The 20,829-nt window shown below is 43.8% G+C and overlaps 1 protein-coding gene across 1 annotated transcript in view; it reads right to left on the reverse strand.

The window, feature by feature from the left end:
- Window positions 1-10,749: 10,749 nt before the first annotated feature.
- The window catches only part of map2k5 (mitogen-activated protein kinase kinase 5), a 67,682-nt gene continuing 57,602 nt past the window's right edge, over window positions 10,750-20,829 (reverse strand). Inside the window, exon 22 of the mRNA XM_080458146.1 lies at window positions 10,750-10,954. Within this exon, the coding sequence (XP_080314272.1) occupies window positions 10,844-10,954 (111 nt within the window). The 3' untranslated portion in view covers window positions 10,750-10,843. The remainder of the gene's footprint in view (window positions 10,955-20,829) is intronic.

Genomic DNA, 20,829 nt, shown 5'->3' on the forward strand with positions numbered 1-20,829 from the left:
TCTCTCTCTCTCTCTCTCTCTCTCTCTCTCTCTGTCTCCCTCTCTCTCAGCTCAGACGCGTAAACGTGTCCAAAATTACGCACGATCACGCACAGAACATTTCGGTTTAACTATGACCCGTTGATAATAATTTTTGGTGATCGCTAGCAATTAAAAAAAATCCATCACTATGTTGCATCAAATCCTTCAACCTTATTCCCCAGAGTTGATTAAAAACGGCAACAACTATGACGTCATCTCCCCGGGGGAGGCCCGGGAAAAGACGCTCCAGGACCCCGGACTGTCGAGACCCGGAGAGTCAAACACTTTTCACATGCAGAGCAATTTCATCTTGAGTGGGTCGGATCGGTAAAGTAGTGCTTTTAGAAGCTTTAAATTTAAACTTTAAGGATTTAATTCGTTGTGGTGTGTAGAGTATAGGAGATGAAAATGACTCCAATCTCAACACGAAGACAATTTGAATGAAAACCTCTTTTGTCCAAAATGTCCAAAAAAAGCTTCTACCGCAACGGTAGAAGCTTTTTTCACAAACTCACCCTCACAACATGGCTTCAAAAAATGAACATTTTCTTTTAGATGTTTACAATAAATGATTCTGATTCTGATTCTGGATTTGCTTGGTGGTTCAGCCGGATGGAGCCTCTTGCAGGCCGGTTTTGGCCCATGGACCTTATGTTTGACTCTCCTGATCTCGGAGGACCTCGGACCCTCTGAGAGGACCCCGGACCCCACACCAGGGGTCCACAGTGATCACCAAGGCTGTAATGGTGAAGATCAGCTCGACTGTAATTCTATTTCCACGAGTCGAAACGAGAATGACAAAAGAGGCTCGAGATCATTTATCAAGTTACAAGACCATCTGCTTAGTTTCTACACAAATCAATCTGAGGAGGAGGAGAGAGGAGGAAGAGGAGGAGAAGAAAGAGGAGGAAGACGAGAAAAGGAGGAGGGGTGAGGAGGAGGAAGAGCAGAGACAATGAGGAGAAAGAGGAAGAGAGGAGGAGAGTGATGAAGAATGTGACGATGAGGTAGATTAAGAGATGAAGAGTGATTTGTGGAGCGTGATGAAGAGTGAGATGAGGAGCGTGATGAAGAGTGAGATGAGGAGTGAGAATCGAGAATCAACCAGGAGACTTCATTTATGTTGTTTGAACCTGGAAAATAAGAAAAACTCTTTAATTATTTTTTTTACTCTCATGTTGCCGTTGAGGTCGGCGGTGAACTTTAATATGAGGCTGTGTGTGTGTGTGTGTGTGTGTGTGTGTGTGTGTGTGTGTGTGTGTGTGTGTGTGTGTGTGTGTGTGTGTGTGTGTGTGTGTGTTTTACCTGGCTGTATTATTGACGCCTGAACCTGATCCTGAACGCGTCCTCTCCTCTTTCAGCGTCTCCCCTGCAGCTCCCGCCAATAATTACAATTTTGTTCTGTAATTATTCGTCTCCTCTTAATTATTTAGTCGTGGACTTAAAAAGCCGCCATTCTTCCGCGGGAAACGCGAGCTGGACTTGAGCGCGAGGAGCGGCCGCGCGGAGTTTTGGCGGTAATTTTACGCGTGCTCATTGAAATGCGCTCGATTGTTTGAACAAACCTTCAGGTGAAATATTGATGAGCTTCAGGCTGCAGTCAGCACGAGGTGAGACGGACTCGGGGATTATTTACTGCTTCAGATTATTGCAGTCTAACTTTATTTCGGAGAGGAAATTCATTAAATCTGATCAAGTACATTTGAGTTTATGGAGCTTTTACTCTTCATATAATCTCAGTAATTCTATGATGGGACGATAATTCTGGAATTAGAGTTTATGTGTTTTAGTTTTCCAGGTAAAAAGCTTGTTGGGGTCTCGGACCTCCTCATCCAACGCTGATCGAGAAATCAAGTGTTTTACTTTCGAGTGGTTGGTGTGTGTGAGTGTGTGTGTGTGTGTGTGTGTGTGTGTGTGTGTGTGTGTGTGTGTGTGTGTGTGTGTGTGTGTGTGTGTGTGTGTGTGTGTGTGTGTGTGGAGGTGCTCGACACACACTCTGTAATCTCCCTCCATGACTTTAACAGTTGATTGAAACAGACTCCAAAATGTTGGAGTGCAGCCTGAATTCAAACTGCTCGTGAATCAATATCTGTCAGAAAAGACAACGTGGAAGACTCTAATGGGAACAAACAAGGTGTGTGTGTGTGTGTGTGTGTGTGTGTGTGTGTGTGTGTGTGTGTGTGTGTGTGTGTGTGTGTGCGTGTGTGTGCGTGTGTGTGCGTGTGTGTGCGTGTGTGAGCCAGCCAGCAGGGCCGTGCATTGATTTTTCGAGGGTCTTCATAATTCTACATTTCAGTCATCAGAGAAACAGATTTTAGTTTCACGATGTGAATCTGATGAATTGAGTCTGACGGCGACGGCGGCGGCTAAATGTTGTCTAATTAACAGTTGTACCCGCAGCCTATAAAGCCCCCCCCCCCCCACCCCTCCATCTACCCCCCCCCCCCCCCCCCCCCCCCCATAAATCCTGTTTTACAGAGTGATCAATCCTCCTATTGATCCTCTTTAGCTGTGCTTTCTCTCTTCGATTGCCCGTTTTATTGAGGGGGAGAATCCACCCAGAGGAGAGCGGCGGCCTGAAAATGAAACGCTGACATTTTAATTACAGGACATTGATGAAGGGATGTGGGGAATGAAAAGACGCTCATTGTAGCGGACCGCGGTGGGAAAAAAGGTCAGTGTGTGTGTGTGTGTGTGTGTGTGTGTGTGTGTGGTGGTGGTGGTGGTGGGGGTGGGGGTGGGGGTGGGGGTGGTGGGGGTGGGGGGTGGGGGTGGGGTGGTCGGGGGGTTTATGAAGAAATGAAGACGCATCTCCAAACAAAGCACCGTCAATATTACAGAGCGTCTCGCCACCTGAGATCATCCAGCGTCCAGTCATCCCTTCATCACTTCATCCCTTCATCACTTCATCCCTTCATCACTTCTTCACTTCTTCACTTCATCCCTTCTTCACTTCTTCACTTCATACCTTCTTCACTTCTTCACTTCATACCTTCATACCTTCATCACTTCTTCACTTCCTCACTTCATCCCTTCATCACTTCTTCACTTCCTCACTTCATCACTTCATACCTTCATCACTTCTTCACTTCATCCCTTCTTCACTTCATCACTTCATACCTTCATCACTTCTTCACTTCATCCCTTCTTCACTTCATCACTTCATACCTTCATCACTTCATACCTTCATCACTTCTTCACTTCATCCCTTCTTCACTTCATCACTTCATACCTTCATCACTTCTTCACTTCATCCCTTCTTCACTTCATCACTTCATACCTTCATCACTTCATACCTTCATCACTTCTTCACTTCCTCACTTCATCACTTCTTCACTTCATCCCTTCTTCACTTCATCACTTCATACCTTCATCACTTCTTCACTTCATCACTTCATACCTTCATCACTTCTTCACTTCATCCCTTCTTCACTTCATCACTTCATACCTTCATCACTTCTTCACTTCATCCCTTCTTCACTTCATCCCTTCTTCACTTCATCACTTCATAACTTCATCCCTTCATAACTTCCTACCTTCATCCCCTCATCCCTTCACCCCTCATCCCTTCATCCCTCACCACCATCAGACCCACAGAGATCACTTTACGCTGAGGCCCACCTTCCGTGACGCTTCTGGTGAGAACGCATCGTTTTTTTCCATTTTTGTTTCAGAAAAGTTTTGTGTTTACACGACAACGTTCTGAAAAAGATGTCCGTTACTATGGAAACGGTGTAAAACGCTGAAAACAATCAGTCAACAGTTGAAGCTGTTGGTTGTTTATGTAATGAAACCACACACACACACATGCATTCAGAGAACAAAACGCTCTAAACAATACCAATGAGAGAACATTCTTATCGTCCATCTACTGAGCATGTGCAGAACAACTAGTCACTCCGGCCGGTGAGTTTTGCTTTCCCGTACCGTACCGGTGTGGACTGTGCAGCGTTGTTGTGTAAACAGAAATCCCAAAATGCCACACGAGTTCACCGTTTTCACTGGAACCTGAATGAGCCACCCGTTTGCTGATATTTCAGGAGATTCGTCCTTCCGTTGCTCACAAAGACATCGCTCTGTTACGGCATTGAGACAACGCTCTTTACCTGCGGCGCCGCAGTCGACCAAGGTTGTTGTTTCAAAAAGGTTCTGAAGTAAATGTGACCGAAACCGAGGACTTTGTTCTCGGCTGAAGGTGGATGTGTGAGCGGAGCTTCCTTTAACGGAGTTGAAACAGTCAGCCCGGGACGATGCAGGACGGAGACTATTCTCCAATCTGGCAAGAAAAAGCAGCGCGGCCACAAGGACGAGCGTGAATAATCAACGCTCACGTCTCAGCGCAGCGGGTCGGGCAGCAGGTAAAGGACCTGCAGGAGGGAGACGCTCACCTCGCTCACAATCAATGCAAAGTCTGAATAATCTGAAAATATCAAAGTAAAGCTGGGAAAACGTCCTTCTGCTTTCTGGACGTGGACAATGGGAACAACAGCACACATCAGGGGCTGTTCAGGTGCATGTCGGAGCCCTGAGAGGTCTCCATGTTGCTGCTGTGGCCCACAGCTGGATCATCACTCACTTCAAAGGACGAGCAGATTGATCAGGTTTCACTTCAAAGAAGATTTACACATACATAGAATACTTCTGGAATTCTGTGGCGACCGCAAAGAAATTCACCTTTAACTCCTGAAACAACTTCAGATTTGAGTCGCCGTGCACAAATACCAAGAACGCAGCGGTCAGCCACAACATTAGAACCAGCACCAGATTTCCAAGGTGTATTTTCTGTGACTCAATTAATGTTGTGTAAACAAATCCCAGAACTCACCCAAAGTTTTCTGTTTTCACTTGAAATCAAACTTTAATATCTAAGTAAGTAAGTAAGTACATTTTATTTCTATAGCTTTTCACAGACATGGAGTCACAAAGTGCTTCACAGTAAAAATAAATAAAAACAGATAAGAGAAAAAAATCCTTCACCTCAACCTCAGATTAAAATGTTTGCTGTTTTTGTGGAGCGGGGGGGGGGGGGGGGGGGGGGGGGGGGGGGTTATCTTCAACCTCAGTGCAGACTGGCAGGCTCACTGTGTGATTTGTATTCTGTGCGAGACGAACATATACCCCTAGTATTCATAGGATTATTGCTGCATGTCACTGTAACACCCACACGATGCAGAACTACGTCCAAAGCTTCACAAGGCTCCACTGGATCAGAGCAGAACCACGTGACACGAGGCTCAGCGACGTTCTGACCCGTCGATTTAGTCAAACTGGATCAAATCTTCACAATTCTCCAGTTTCCCGTTTCTGAAATAACCTTTAAAATAAACCGTTCTTCCATCAAGAAAACCAAACTTTTCTTGTTCTGAATGAAAATCAAATCCAGTCACGACACTTCAGTTATAATTATCTAAAGCGCGAGCGGAATCCACGCGGCTTTGTGTCCTGAAATGTTTTCAGTCTCTGAATTCAAAAGAAAAAAAAAAAAATCCCACAAATGAAGCTTGGCCTGATTCACGTAGCCCCACACATTCTTCACATTTACAGACATTTATTAAAGTATTTGCATGTTTTGTGTGTAATTATTGCCTCGCTGGGGTTTGTCGTGGAGGAATCTATTGAAATATTTGTCATTCATTGAGTTTAAAGGGGAGCGACTGGGCGGGATCGGTCAGTCTGGACTCTGGCGGCTTCGAGGTCACGTTAACGCCACAGTGTTTGAAGTCGAAACGCTTCGGTTTGTGTTTTCCGCTTCAGACAACGTTCATGTTTGCATCGCAACGAGAGCCGCTCAGCCCTTCAGGTGACACAGGCAAACGCAACAGGCCTCCAGGGGGCGCTGCAGAATCTGGACATATTCACCTTCAATATAATTATATCAAAACTCTTGAAATGGAACAGCTTGATTGATTCAAGTGAAATGTGCAGCTATTTAAATAGTTTAATGGTATTTAATTACAGGATTTTAATTTTGTGGTATTTATGTTGTTTTTGTGTTTATTTATAATTTGTTAAGCATGTAAATGTAAAAAGATGCAAGTTGAGAAGTTGGGCGGCATGTTGTCTTATAAATGAGAGAAAATAGTGAAAACAATGCTATTCCTTTTCTTTTCCGTAAAATCTCACGCCTGATCGCTTTGTTCTGGCAGCAACACTGAAAAAGATGTAGTTAGCATGTTGGGCCACTAGTGGGCGGAGTTGGTTGTTTTTGTAATGAAACTACACACATGTACACAGAGAGCAAAGTGCTATGAATATCAACAATGAGAGTACACGCCATTCACACGGAGAGACGACTGTAAGTCAACTATAAAAAGTGTCAGGAGAGTATGAACCGGGAGTCACGACACTCTGGAGGGAAACATTGTCCACATTGTCCGTCTACTGAGCATGTGCAGAACGACTGTCTACTCGCTGAGCACCGTTGTCATTAAAACCTAGTTTCAGAATTCAACTCCGTCGTCACCGTTTCGCTCTTTGTCCCGCAGGTGATGAAGTTCAACGCGACGAACGACTGTCGCTCTGAGTCAGAATGAGCGTTTCTTGGAGTGTTTAAAGTTGTGCAGGAAGAGAGAGAAAGCCGGACGTCCTTGATGCTCTCAGGGAAAGAAAAAAGCAGCATCATTGTGTCGGACTGGATTTGTGTACTTTGAACGGAATCTCACTGGTTGTGCCACAAATTAATCACCAAGAATAAAGCAGGTGTTAATTAAAGGTTGACGGAGATTAATTATGAAATGCAAAGTAAGTCGGGAGCGAGGTGCTCGCAGGTTCGGGTCATCCTGCCAGAATGTGTGTAAATGTCAAACCATTAATGAGGAAATTCAGACGTTTCTGTGCTTGAAGCCGTCTGAGGCGTCGGGGGCCGATTGGGTTTCGTTATTCGTCTGCGCCAGACCAAGTCCTTCGAACACATCGAGGAACATTTCAACCTGCAGTCGCTGAGATGAAACTGTTCACTCAGCTTGTATGCGGAGGCAGGTAAACCCGGGGCGACTTTAGAGTCTTCCATAAGGTCATCATCGGATTGAGGGAGGAAACTGGAATACCTGGAGAAAACATGCAAACTCCACAAAGCAAAGCTCCTAAAACCAGCCTGAGTATTGTGGAGATAAACTCTTCTGCACATTATGTTCATCTTCGTTTGGATTTATTCCTCTAAAAGCTCTTAAGATTTTAAAAGTATTTTTAAGTTCTCAGCTCGCTGCGCGGTACGACTCAAATCTAATAAACTTTACTCCACGGCTGGAAGAGTGCAGATTACACGATGAAACGCAAGCTACCGTGATTTCCGGACTATTGAGCGTGCCTGAATATAAGCCACGCCCACTAGATTGAAAAGATTAAAAAAAGAAGAAAGGTCGGCGTTACGTGATGCACCTGAACGCATCACCCGGCATGAAGCTCATAAACCCTGCGTCACTGTTTAAGTTCGAGGGTTCACTGTTAAAAAAAGTAGCGGCTTATAGTCCAGAAATTACGGTAAATTTCATCCTTCGATGTGTTTTTAGTTTTTCTTTTTGTATTTTTTGTGTTTTTATTGTTTTTGTAGCGCTTCCAGTTATCCTCATGGTTTTAACTGTTTTACATTCTTTGGGTGTTTTCCTGGAGAGCAGACAGATTTTTTTTTTCAAATCAGTGTAGAATACAAATAAAACTAAAATGAAAACGAAATGTTCATTAATGAATAATTCGATGAAAGTTTGATGGAGCCGCTACGGAGCAGCTGAAGAGCCACACGAGGCTACAGAGTTGCAGGTTGAACGCCGTTGGTCGACACAAATAAAACCCAGTTACATCTGAAAAATCCACTAAAAACTCCAGCTGGAACGGAGACATTTACAGGTCCTTGAAGAAACACACATCCCAGTACGTACACACCAAATTGTATTTCATTGTTGTATTTTAAATAATACAAACAGGTGAGCTGATTACTTCCACTTCATTATTTCTCTCTCTGACGATCTCTTAAATAAAGTGAAAAGTGAAACACAAACTGTTTAAATACATTTTATTTATGGCGGCTGGAATATGTGCCAACACAGACAATTACAGGAGGAAGGCCGAAGTCGGGCAGCGACATCGCAGCGAGGACGTTTCTGCTTCGTGGAGGCGACTGAGGACCGTTTCCACGTTACGGAATGTTTCAAGTGAAAACGCAACGTTCTGATAAAGACGTCCGTTCCCATGGAAACGGCAGAAACGAATGCAGAGAACAAAACGCTATGATCATCAACAGTGAGAGGACAATCGGGTGTTAACAAAACTAGAATATGGACCGGGCGTCACGCCACTCTAGAGACCGCCGTGTTTTGTTATTTGCCCCTCTACTGAGCATGTGCGGAAGAACCGTTCACCGCGGCCGTGACGCGCATGACCAGTCGCAGCGTTTCCGCCGTCAGTCACAACCCGAGCGTTTTACAGAAAGTCGTGTTTCCAGTGGCTCCGAGCTCCGTTGTCACGTAAACATAAACCCAAAATGCAACGGATGTTTTGTGTTTTCACTTGAAATGGTTGCCGTGTCAACGGGCCCGCGAGAGAGAAAGTGAAAAAACAAAACAATTAACGAGAGAAAAAAAAAAAAAAAATCACAGTGATCATCTGAAGAGAATAAAGTAGAATCCGTCGATGGTTTGTAAATTTTAGTGAAAGTCAGAATCTACTTGACACTAATCTTAATTCACATTAATTCAACAGATTAACAAATTAATATCAAGTTTGCAGATTTTCTACAGCCAGAGAAACTTGAATTGTGATTATGGTTGGAAAATAGGTCCGTCAGTTAATGTGAACAATTTATAACCTATTAATAAGATAAATTGTATAAATAATAATTATATGTAACATATATAGTTGTAAAGATGAGCTGAGATGTTTCAGATTATCTGTAGTAAATCTAAACTATTTAAATATTTGACTCAATTCAATTTTGATAAAATCCTCTTTTTTTTCTTTTACTTTAGACTCATCAAATCCCAGCAGATTGTTTGAGGGGAAAATATTCTGACGAGTTAAACTGATCTGGTCTTTAACAGGAACTCAGAGATTTTCTCCACATGTTTAGACGTTGCTTCAGGAAAACTGAAGTCAACAGAAAGTTTCCTTCATGAGAGAAGAGGAAGGAGAAGAAGAAGCCTGAAGGAAGCTGGTTGTAAAGGAGATTAACATGAGAACAGATTATAGGTGGGATTAAAGGCCAGAGCTCAGTTAGAAGCTTTCAAGGAAAATCAAATAAAAAAGTGTTAATGAGGGAACAAAACTGTTAATCAGGAAAAGTTACTGTGATATGAAACTGTAAACCAGAAGAAAATCATTTCGAGATACTTTTGTCAAATTCACTGAAACGGTTACACTCCCGGATCTCTCGTGGATTTTAATCTCGGTTACAGCCATTTACAGGTCCTTCAGTGCAAACATGACTAAGCAGCAGACAGAAATCTGTGTACACACACTTGTGTGTGCCTTTACTAAGCGTGTCTATAAGGACCTGTAAATACCCGTCTTCACCTCTCAGTCGACTCCCAGTCACTATAGAGATTAGTCTGTAAAGCTGGGTTTTTCACGCCCTGAGGGAAGACTAGCAGGCTCACTTTTCTTCCTCTTTTGTGTCTGCAGTGTCTTTTCAGTTATACTGAATTCATATCACCGAAGAGGAGGAGGAGGAGTGGAGAAGAGCTCAGTCATTCAATAAAGTCATTATGAGACCCGATCTGGACGAAGTGAGCCTGCAAGTCCCAATAAAGGGCGTAGAAAGACAGAGCACTATGGATGAACCTGTGTCATGGCAGAAAAGCAAAGTCAAGTAAACTCCAGCTCACTGCAATGGATGTGGAGATGACACTAAAATACTGTAAAGTACTCTACACCTGCTTAATCCGACATTCCTCTGAAACAGTGAGTATGAAACGTGTCCCGATAGAATAAAATGTTTTTCCACTCATCGTCTCTCTGCATCACCTTAAAGGGCCCGTTTATACAACAACGTTGCAAAACTTTATTCAAAGACGTTGCTGTGTAACCGCAGAAGTTTTCTGAAACGAAAACGCAAAAACAATGTTTTCACTTGAAACGTTGTCGTGTAAATAAACGGGGCCTCGGTTAAAAGTTGAGTTTTTTGAGTCAGGTGTAACGTTTCCTGCCGAGTCTGAAAACAAACAAACCCGTTAATATTTGATTCGAGCTTTAGACGGTCCGCGTCGACCTCTGACCTCTTCCAGCAGCTGAAACTACGTTTACGAGGGAATTCGTCTTTTTACAGAGACAACCAAACGTTGCTGAGGTAATAAATTAGACTACTGGTAAACAGGCACAGGAATGGGCGGCTACTCTCAGAGAGAAAGAAACCTTTAACATTCACTGGAGGTTTTCCAACAGGAGGTCCGGGACCCGATCGAGGCCGAAGCGTCGCCGGAACACAATAAGACACTTTTCAGACGGCAGAGAACCGGACTCTGTCTGACGGTGGGAGGAGTGGGCGTGTCCACAGGGCTTCACGGAGAAGGTTTGTCAGATCTGAGGTCAGGGCGGTGGGAGGGTGGGGTGGGGGGTGGGGGGGGGGGTTCAGGAAAGGTCTAAAGCCATGACTCAGTCTTTTCCTCCGAAGCTGTTCCTGGTCCCGGGACCTCTGAGGGGGACCTCAGGTTCAGAAGAGTACTCCTTGAGGTCAATCAAGGAATCACAAAAAAGTTCGAAACATTCAAGACGTGAATGGCGTGGACGCCGCTGAAGCTTTTAAAAAGCGCTGGAGGTCTGAGACGGAGCCTCTCGTTCGTCCCCGGGCTCGTCCCCGGGCTCGTCCTCGGCGGTCCCGGGTCGGAGGAGGACCTCAGACTCGTCCCTGCACCTGCTGAGCTCGTCTCTCCTCCAGACAGCGACAAACCCACATGGACACCACCTCGGCGTTGCCGTCGTTGAACTGAATGATGAAGGCGTGATCCTGCGGAGAAACAAGAGGCAGTGAGAACAGTCGGAACGCTTCGTCAGGAACGTCGGAGACAAAACCAGGACGACTCTTTACAGTGTGTCGCTCTGTCTTTTCATCGCCACCAGTTTTGAAGCACAAACTGATACGAGGACACGACAACGTAAACGGACTGCTGCTTTGAGATGAGTCACACCACAAGGTTTCAAGTCAAAACTTTCTCATGTCCGTTTCCACGGAAACGACAGCGAGGCTGAAAATGATGTAGAACAAAACGCTATAAATATTAGCGACGGCAGGCGCAGTAGCGGCATTTGAGAATAGTTGCGTTTTCACTCGTTTCCACGGAATCGGACAAATTGTTTTCTTTTTTAAATTTGCAATTCCCCGTTTCAGCGAAGACGGAGATTTTCTAAAAGTAGCATTTTACGCCGTTTCCATGGAGACGGTGCGGTTTCCAAAACTTTGGCTTTCATTGGCTCCGACCACCGTTGTCGTGGAAACAGACGCCCAAAACACCAAAGTTGTGGTGTTTTTACTTTTAAAATGGAACTTTATTCTTTTTAATTCTTGATGTTTTTCATCATTTCCTCACTTTTGTTCTTTTCTTGTTGCAGAGTGAGCGACATTCCTCTTGACGAGTTCAATGATTCCTGAGAGTTTAACAAAGTTATCAAACCAAATATAAAAAAAAACAAAAACAGAAACTGGTTGTTTCTCCATCATGCAAAGCTCACCAGACGGCAGGATGTATTTATTGATCACAAATATGCGAGTACGTGAAGCCAGACTTGCTCGCCGGATTCGAACCGTGCTCCCTCGCACTCGAGCTCACGTTACATTTGTCATATTTCTGCAACAATAACTCCACATAAATATCACACACACACGACCTTCAGATTAACTGTCAGGTGATAAAAACTGAACTGAAGATAAAAACGCGAGTGATGCGTCTTTGTCATAAAAACAAAGAAAATTATGACGGCTATTAAAAACAAAAGAATAAATGCTCACACTCATTCTACAATATTAGTTTTATGATGCGACAGATTGAGGCCACAAACATTATTACACCTTTATGTGAGCTGTTCGCTTTCACTCCACTCGTATAATTATTCCAAATGAAATAATGATAAAACACGCATAAAGTGAACTGGGACGTCGTTAAAGGCTCTTAAATATTAATGAGGGACAGATTTGGTTTGAAATGCGAAATGTTTAAGTAATGGATCATTTTAAAGAAACGTCGTCAGAGTCTGATGATTGACACGAGTCGTAACGAGACGTGAAACGAGCTCCGGAATAAAAAGAAACCAGCCTCAATAAGCTAAACGGAGAACTGACACAGCAAGAATCCACTGAAAGTAAGTACTGGATTACAGTTACTAGTTACTTCTCAAAAGGTTAAATGCCGTAATCTGGACGTAATCTATAATCTGGATTATATCTGAAGTTACATCACTTAATGGGAGGAAGATGCTCTATAATCTGGATGTTGGGAGGAAGATGCTCTATAATCTTGATGATATTAGAGGGAGATGCTCTATAACCTGGATGTTGGGAGGAAGATGCTCTATAATCTGGATGATATTAGAGGAAGATGCTCTATAATCTGGATGTTGGGAGGAAGATGCTCTATAATCTGGACGATATCAGAGGAAGATGCTCTATAATCTGACCGCCTCCATTGAGAATGAACGAGGTGATTGGTGGTTTCTCTTCAGGTCTGTCACATGGAGGCAGCGTTCACTGGTTCAGATTCAAAACACGGACGTCACCCCTGACATCTCCCTCACTCGCCCCCTCACTCGCCCCCTCCCGGCTGTCAGCCTCATCTGGAAAAGGGTCCAGAACGAGGCCCTGAGGGGTCGAGGGGTCGCAGGGGGGAGGTCAGAGGGGAAAGTGGAGGAGCTTGTAAATGAAACGAATCCACTCAGACCGGCCTTGAATTTCATCTCAATGTCCAATTAGCTGAAGGTGTGCTCGGTCGGCCCGTTCCAATGAAGCTGTCAACACTGATCTCGGCGCTTCCAGTCTGTCGGTGTGCCCGTGGAAAATCAATCCCAGCGTCAAAGACACAAAGACTGCAACCTGCAGCCTCAATCCGGCTCAGAGTATCACACATCAAGAAAAAGACATTGTATTTAAGCGATCTTACGTTAAACCACAGAACAAGGTAAAGGAGGCGCAAGGTGTTTTTCTGTTGCGACTGGATCAGTTGTGGGGCAAGAACTGAGACAAAACAGCTCCGTCGCTGCTTTAAAGGAGGTTTGAGGCAGAAAGTGAGTCCAAGGTGAGTCGCGTTGTTGTCAGCTGTTTCTTCAGTTAAAAATCCCTCCAGCAACAAGCGAACTGGTGCAGATGATGTGAGATTAGTGACAAAGTAGGACAGACTGGTGGAGATGGTCCACTTTCTGCCTCCTGGGAGCTTCATCCTCTATTTGCGTTACGCTGGAAAATAAAGTCAACCTGAGGAGTGTTTGTGAAGGCAGGAGGGTCGAAACAGAGACGGCCAGTTCTAATGACAGAAATCTATTTCTCCACTTGTTTCTAGGATTCAACTGCCGACACATGACGATGTTTCCCACTATGATTTGTGCTAAAAGCTCTTATGCGGATGACATTAAACTCTCTGTGGCTGTGATGTTTATTCTATGTTTCTCTCATCGCGTTTCAGAAGTAGTTTGTTGAATTTGTTGTTTCTAGTCTTCATTTCAAGCTATTATGTTTCTGATTTCTGCTCTTGTTGGCCACAGAGCGTAAAATATATGTTGTAATTAATTAATGGAACAATTTCAGAAAATCATTTGCGACTAAAAAACTTTTGAATTTAGTGTGCAGAAACATTTGATCACAGTTCAGTCATTATATGGTGCACGTTGATAATAAAGATAAAGATAAAATTTCTTTGAATTGTGAGATTGTTAGAGATTGTTAAGGACTGAGGGAGCTTCATCAATCCTGTTGTCCTTCTAATGGGCAGTCGGGGTTAACACAGTCCGAGGTTAATTACTCTCATATCAGAGTGTGTGTGTGTGTGTGTGTGTGTGTGTGTGTGTGTGTGTGTGTGTGTGTGTGTGTGCTGGATGCTCCTGGGTGCCCCTCTGTGCTGAATACTCCTCTCATCCATCATTCCTTCTTGCCTCAGCAGAGAGGGAGTGATACAGAAATAAAGGAGGCAGTCCTGAGTGATGTTTTTAAGATCACTCCCTCCACACTCTGCTCCAGAAATTAACCCCGACACCCCGGAGTCGTCTGCAGGAATCTGACCTGGATGGAGGAGCCCGTCACATCACAGACGCATCAGTAGACAGTGGAAACTTTAGCTGAGGATAAACTACCGACGCTGCTTCCCGTTTACGTTGCTTCCCATTTATGTTGCTTCCCATTTACGTTGCTCCCCGTTGAAGTTGCCTCCTCTTTAAGTTGCTTCCTGTTGAAGTTGCTTCCTGTTTAGGTTGCTCCCTGTTGAAGTTGAGTCTTGTATAGGTTGCTCCCCGTTGAAGTTGCGTCCTGTTTAGGTTGCTTCCTGTTGAAGTTGCTTCCTGTTTAGGTTGCTCGCCATTGAAGTTGCGTCCTGTTTAGGTTGCTTCCCGTTGAAGTTGTGTCCTGTTCAAGTTGCTCCCTGTTGAAGTTGCTTCCCGTTGAAGTTGTTCCCCATTGAAGTGGTTTCCCATTTAAGTTGCGTACTGTTGAAGTTGCTTCCTCTTTAAGTTGCTTCCCGTTTAAGTTGTGTCCCGTTGAAGTTGTGTCCCGTTGAAGTTGTATCCCGTTGAAGTTGCTCCCTGTTGAAGTTCGTCCCTGTTGAAGTTGCTTCCTGTTGAAGTTGCTTCCCATTGAAGTTGCTCACCGTTGAAGTTGCCTCCTCTTTAAGTTGCTTCCTGTTTAAGTTACTTCCCGTTGAAGTTGCCTCCTCTTTAAGTTGCTTCCTGTTGAAGTTGCTTCCCGCTGAAGTTGCTTCCCTGAAGTTCTCCCAGGTAACATTTCAGACTCCGATGGGTAAAATGTTCGGTCTTCTTCTCAGACACATTATCTTATAATTAAATTACCTGGAACTTAAATCACCCGTGAAAGCAGTGAGAGTTCGGAGTGACTTCGTACGCCTGAGTCGGGTCACTGAAGGTGTTTCTGACTTTCTGCTGGACGAAGGTGAGACTGGGAAGGACTCATTTGAAAGTTGGATTAATCACCATCTGGACGTATCAAAGTGGGGTAATCTCCTGGAACGGCTCGGCTGCCACAGGAAGGGCCTGAACCCAGGGGAGATCCCACCTCACGCTTTAATTGTTTGAAGCCTTCGAAGGGTCTGTTTCATCCAAGATTAATTTATGCCCTTTTAAATAACTCTGTGTATGATTAATATGCTCAGAAGAAATTAAAAAGGAGTTTGAGGCAATTATAACAAGAGGCTGGTCAGCACCTCATTAGAAAAGTGTGAGAAGAAACATGGAGTGTGTGTCAGGGAGAGTGTGTCGAGGCAGGCGGGTGAAGAGGTAGAGGGAATAACCAGGTCTTTACAGATTTGCATGCTAATCACCGGCTCCCTCTGGAAACCTGCTGCCGTCGGTAGGTGTGTGGAGGATTACACAATCTGAAGCAGGAGAAACAGAAAATCGCACACCAGGGTGTGAGCGCGACGAGCTCCTCTCGACCCCATGGTCCAGGTTTTAAAGTTAAAGCGGCTCAGTACCTAGAACGTCTCGTCTTCGTATCGCAGCGTTGCTAGTTCAAGCCCCCTTTTTAAAATTTTATTATAGTTTGAAATGTAATTACAAAGATATCGTGAAGATCCTCGAACGAACTACGTAAGAAACGTCCGAGGACCAGTTTGCATCATTTTTGCCACTTTCGTTTTTGAAAGTTTTGAAAATGATGTAGTTTCCATGGAAACTGCAAAAATGCTGAAAACAGCCGAGAAGTTGCCGCTGATGGTTGCTTTTGTCTTGAAAGCAAAAACACATGTCCACACAGAACAAAATACTATAAACGTTAATGTGAGTACACGGACATTAACTATAAAACCACCAAGTACTGGACGGCGTGCAGGGGCGGCCCCCTGGTAGGAGGCCCCGGGGGGGTCGAAGCTTTGAGGTTTTAGGGCATTAAGAAGGCTTATTTGACGAGCTAGAGGACATAATCAGTGGAAGATATTTAACCTACTACACAGAGTTGATATCAATTAGCAGGACCTTGACATTACTCCACACTCTTATGCCTCCTCGTCCTGGAGGGAGATGAGCGATGCAGATACTGCACAGCATTCCCTCAAGAAAAATATTAAGTAAAGGTAAAACACTGAATTGATCAATCTTAACTGACTTGATAGTTTATACTAGATAGTTTGAGTAAAGTCACAAAATTTGCAGGTGAATTGGTCTTTATCGTACATGTCAAAAGGGCCCCTACAAAAATAAAACCCGCGTACGTTACCGTCGTTTAGCTGGCGCCGACACTGAACCCGTGGACCAACATACAATTTTCCGCATAAACGGACATTCGTTTCAAAACGTTGTTGTGTAAACACAAAACTTCTCTGAAACTAAAAATGCAAACAACACCTAAGATTGAAGAAGATGTTAAATAAAAGGATGTTCAATAAGTGGAGTCCATTCAGGTTTGTGTTGTTGTCCAGGACGCCCAGCAAACAGTGAATCTAGGAATGGGAAGTGAATTTCACACCCACACACACACACACACACACACATCAACTGGACGTGTTATTATATTGCCTGGGAAGACTGGAAAAAGGAACAACATGAACTGACGACGTCACTTCGAAAGGGTTTTTTAAAATCTCACGACCAAATCCAGTTGAGATGATTCCATTGCTTTGACATGCAAAGATCCACACACACACACTTTACTAGGTATGTATAAAAACCAGGCGATTGATGGGAAACCATTATTTAACAAAAAAAAAAAGCCTAATTAAGCAGAAATAAACATGACAGGCTCATTTGAGCTGAATTATTTATCAGTCCCATTCCTCGTTACTTCTGAACAAGAAGCTTGTCTCACAGATGGTTCGAGGGAGAAAGAATTGATTTATTTTGACGTTAAAAGTCTCTTGAGTGACGTGTAGCTCCGGTTCCAGCTTTCATTGGGAGTGACGAGTGTGAGCAGCAGTACGTGTGAATGGAGTTTACATGGAAGGAGACCCCAGGGTGAAGGGCGAGGACGTTCGGCTGGGAAGGTGCTGACAGGAAAGTTTGGGGAGGAGGAGGCGACGCCAGCGAGATACACGAACACGCATGTGAAAAACCTTTTTGCACATGTTGACATGTAAACATTAAAATACTTTTAATAGTACAACTGCAACCCAAAGTTTGAAGACACTCGAATACTGAAACTCCAGCGACACATTAACCAGTGTGAGACAGGAAGTGGATCCAAATCCAACATTTGCCTTATTGGGAATCTGGTCGTTAATCAAGAATACATTAAGTAATAAATGAGTCTTTTACAACTTTTATAAACAGCCCATCAGTTTGTATTTTAATCATGTTAAATGTCGACGTTGGACTTTGTGAATGAAGCAGATTTTTTAAAATCTTTTTTTGGTGTCTTTTATAATAATCAGACTGCAAGTGGGCAAAACTTGATGCTGCTCAGTTTCTGTGTGTGTGTGTGTGTGTGTGTGTGTGTGTGTGTGTGTGTGTGTGTGTGTGTGTGTGTGTGTGTCTAACCTTATTTTGGGGGCAGGAAGACACAAGAGGGGGTTTCCTTTGTGAAAAACAGAGGGGCTCATCTGGTGTCTCGTGGGTTGAAAGGGTACTATAACAAAAGTGTGTGCGTGTGTTTGTGTGTGTGTGTGTGTGTGTGTGTGTGTGTGTGTGTGTGTGTGTGTGTGTGTGTGTGTGTGTGTGTGTGTGTGTGTGTGTGTGTGTGTACAAATGGAGGTGAATGGGACGGCTGGGGTGCTAAAAGGCTGAGCGAAGGCTGCGGGCGGAGGAATAATAATATCCATCTAGTCACATTCAAGCATTAGGAGAGAGAAAGTATCGTTATTCCTCTTTTTCCGACTCACACACACAGATTAAAGAAACGACATGAGGTTCTCTCCTTAAAAGACCAAAATTCATTAATCTGGACGACGTTTGTGTATTCTACCCCAGGGATTAAAAACCGGGGTTAGTCATCGAGTTACAAAGTCTGAAAATGGCAAAACTCAAAAGATTCAGTCTCACCAATGACACTTTGTGATAATAATGTGATAAAGCCAAAAACATAAATCGCCATGAAAGTAGTAAAATAGTAAACACATTTTTTGTTTGTTTTGTTTCAATAAATACATAAACATGACGACGATCATCCACTTTACCTATTTTTCATAAGCGAACTGCACAAAGTCTGCAAAAAAACTTTTTACACATCTGATGGAAAAAAATCACCACCGGAGCTTTAACACACTTCAAATAATGTGAGGAAACAACAGTCGGGTGCAATGAATTGTTTTGTACAACTTTTACTAGGAACTCAATCTGAGATTTTTGTGGGACTTCCTGGTTAAGGCTGTTCACATAAAAAGTAAGTATTGCTGTCAGAGGCGAGCGCATCGTGCTGCTGGTATCTGTAATGCCTTGTAATACCACTAGGAACCACCAGACGGTGTTTTAAGTCTGCTTACATGTAGTCTGTCGTCACTCCAACAATAAAGGAGAAAACGTCAGGAGACAACATGAAGAGTGAGACTGATTTGTATTTGAATTGATAAAGAAAAGCATCATTTCAGGTTTCCTGACCATAAATCTTAGAAGCCCCTCAGATGGACGTCGCATTCAGGTCATCACCAATTACCTGCAGCCACCAGCCTGGGAGCGAGCCAATGGAAAGTCTCCTGGAGTGACCCACGTCATTAGCTTATGATGACAGGATAGAGTGTCGTCCATTAAACATGCATCAGCATGACGAGAGAAAAACACACTCACTTTCCTCTGTGACGACCCGTCATGTGACTCTTTATCTTGCTGATACAAGATATCAGGTATTGATCTCCAGGCAGCCACTCAGAGCTCCGTTTGATATTCCTCCTTGATTAATTAAAGCAGCAGCTGACTGGACTCGCATCGGGGCAGCAGCAACATTTCTTACAAAGCTTGGGCTCAATGCAACCGAGATGAGCTGAGCTCGACATAAGTTGGGGGATGCTGAGAAACCACGTGAACGACATTCATGAGAGTTTTAAGGAGAGTTGCTCACACCGGAACTGAAGAAATATATTCAAAACAAAACACTCGTTTGTATGCCAGGTAAGATGTGAGAGTGTTTGTTAAGGAGGGAAAGCAAACATGAACAGAGAACAGCACAAAGTAAAAATTAAACTGCTGATCTTCCAAGGTTTAGCTCCACCCAGTGTCTGCATGTAAGAAATTGGTGGATGGAGTAAAGGAAGGAGGAATGGGTGGATGGAGTAACGGAAGGAAGAATGGATGGATGCAATAATGGAGTAATGGACGGATGTAGTCATGGATGGAGTAATGAATTGGTGTATTGACTGAATGGAGTAACGTATAAGTAGAGTAATGGATGGATGAAGTGGTAGGTAGATGGAGTAATGGACAGATGGTGTATTGACTGAATGGAGTAATGAATAGGTGGAGGAATGGATAGAAGTGATTAATCAGTGGATGGAGTAAAGGATAGATGGAGTAGTGATTGAATGAGTATTGGATGGATGGAGTGGTAGGTGGATGTAGTAGTGGGTGGTGCAGACACCAGACATAGTCGTTTTCCACCACGGCCGGATAATTCAAATAGACGGTGACGGATTTATGGCTTTAGAAAAGAAATTCTGCCTTTTTCACTTTAACCAAGATGAAATGCATGTCCTTTAGCATTGCTATTTAATCTCTGGCTGTAGTGCACTATATAATAATTACACGAAGGACACTCATGCTACGCTCTGTTATTAATATCATGTTATATGAGCTCGGCTCTGCCCTCTACACCATGCCGATGTCCCTGCTCTCTCGTTTTCATTCACGTTGGGCGCGTCTCCTTTCACCGCAGACCTTCTATACTAACAAACCTCAACTGAATGAAATGAAATATTCACAGTATGAGCAAAGCATTGTGTACAAGAAGTCCGTTTCTTGTTTTTTTTTTTTGGAGCAGGCTGCATCAGGCTTCAGGGACAGAAGCCATCAGGAGCAGGAATGCAATCAAACAGGAGCCCTTTAAAGAGCGTCTAATAGGATAAAATCCCTGTGACAATAATGACGTCAATAAAAGCTACACCAGTGATTAGAGAAACCACACGCTGAAACCAGATGAGCAAACTAGAGCTGCTAGGTGAGTTCGTGCGCTCATAAAACAACATTATTTGCTCAGTGTCTACCCCATTGTGTGATTTCCCGGCATTACCTTCCACGGATAAAAAGTGAAAGCAAATGGTGGCATTTTCTGTTTGGCAGCACAGAGAGAAAGGAGGGGGGGGGGGGAGGGGTGGGAAGGGGTGGGGGGACAGAGGCAGGACGCATTAACATACAGATAGAATAGGTAAAGAGTTTTAATGTACTCAGGAGGCCCGGGGAATGGAGCGGCAGAAAGAGGGAACGAGGGAGGAGAATGGAGAGAAAGACAATCAGCATGCTGCTGCCACAAAGGCAGACATCCATGACCTTATATCTCAGTTCATCACGGCACAGGAAGAAACCCGCGGCCTGCACGAGGGCAAAATATAGGTAAAGGAAAGACGAAAATAGAAGGAGAGAGCGGTGGAAATATGGGATGATGAGGATGAATATGAAAGAAGTGGGGCAGCAGAGACACTAAAGGCAAACTGAAAAGAGAAGATCGCAAAGTCACGATAAAGCTTTACGAATAAATAAGAATCAGCACAGCGGCACAGAAACCTGGAGGGTGGAGCGTGTAAGTCTGGATAAATGGGA

This window comes from Lipophrys pholis (genome assembly GCF_963383615.2).
Source record: "Lipophrys pholis genome assembly, chromosome: 2".
Lineage (NCBI taxonomy): Eukaryota > Metazoa > Chordata > Actinopteri > Blenniiformes > Blenniidae > Lipophrys > Lipophrys pholis.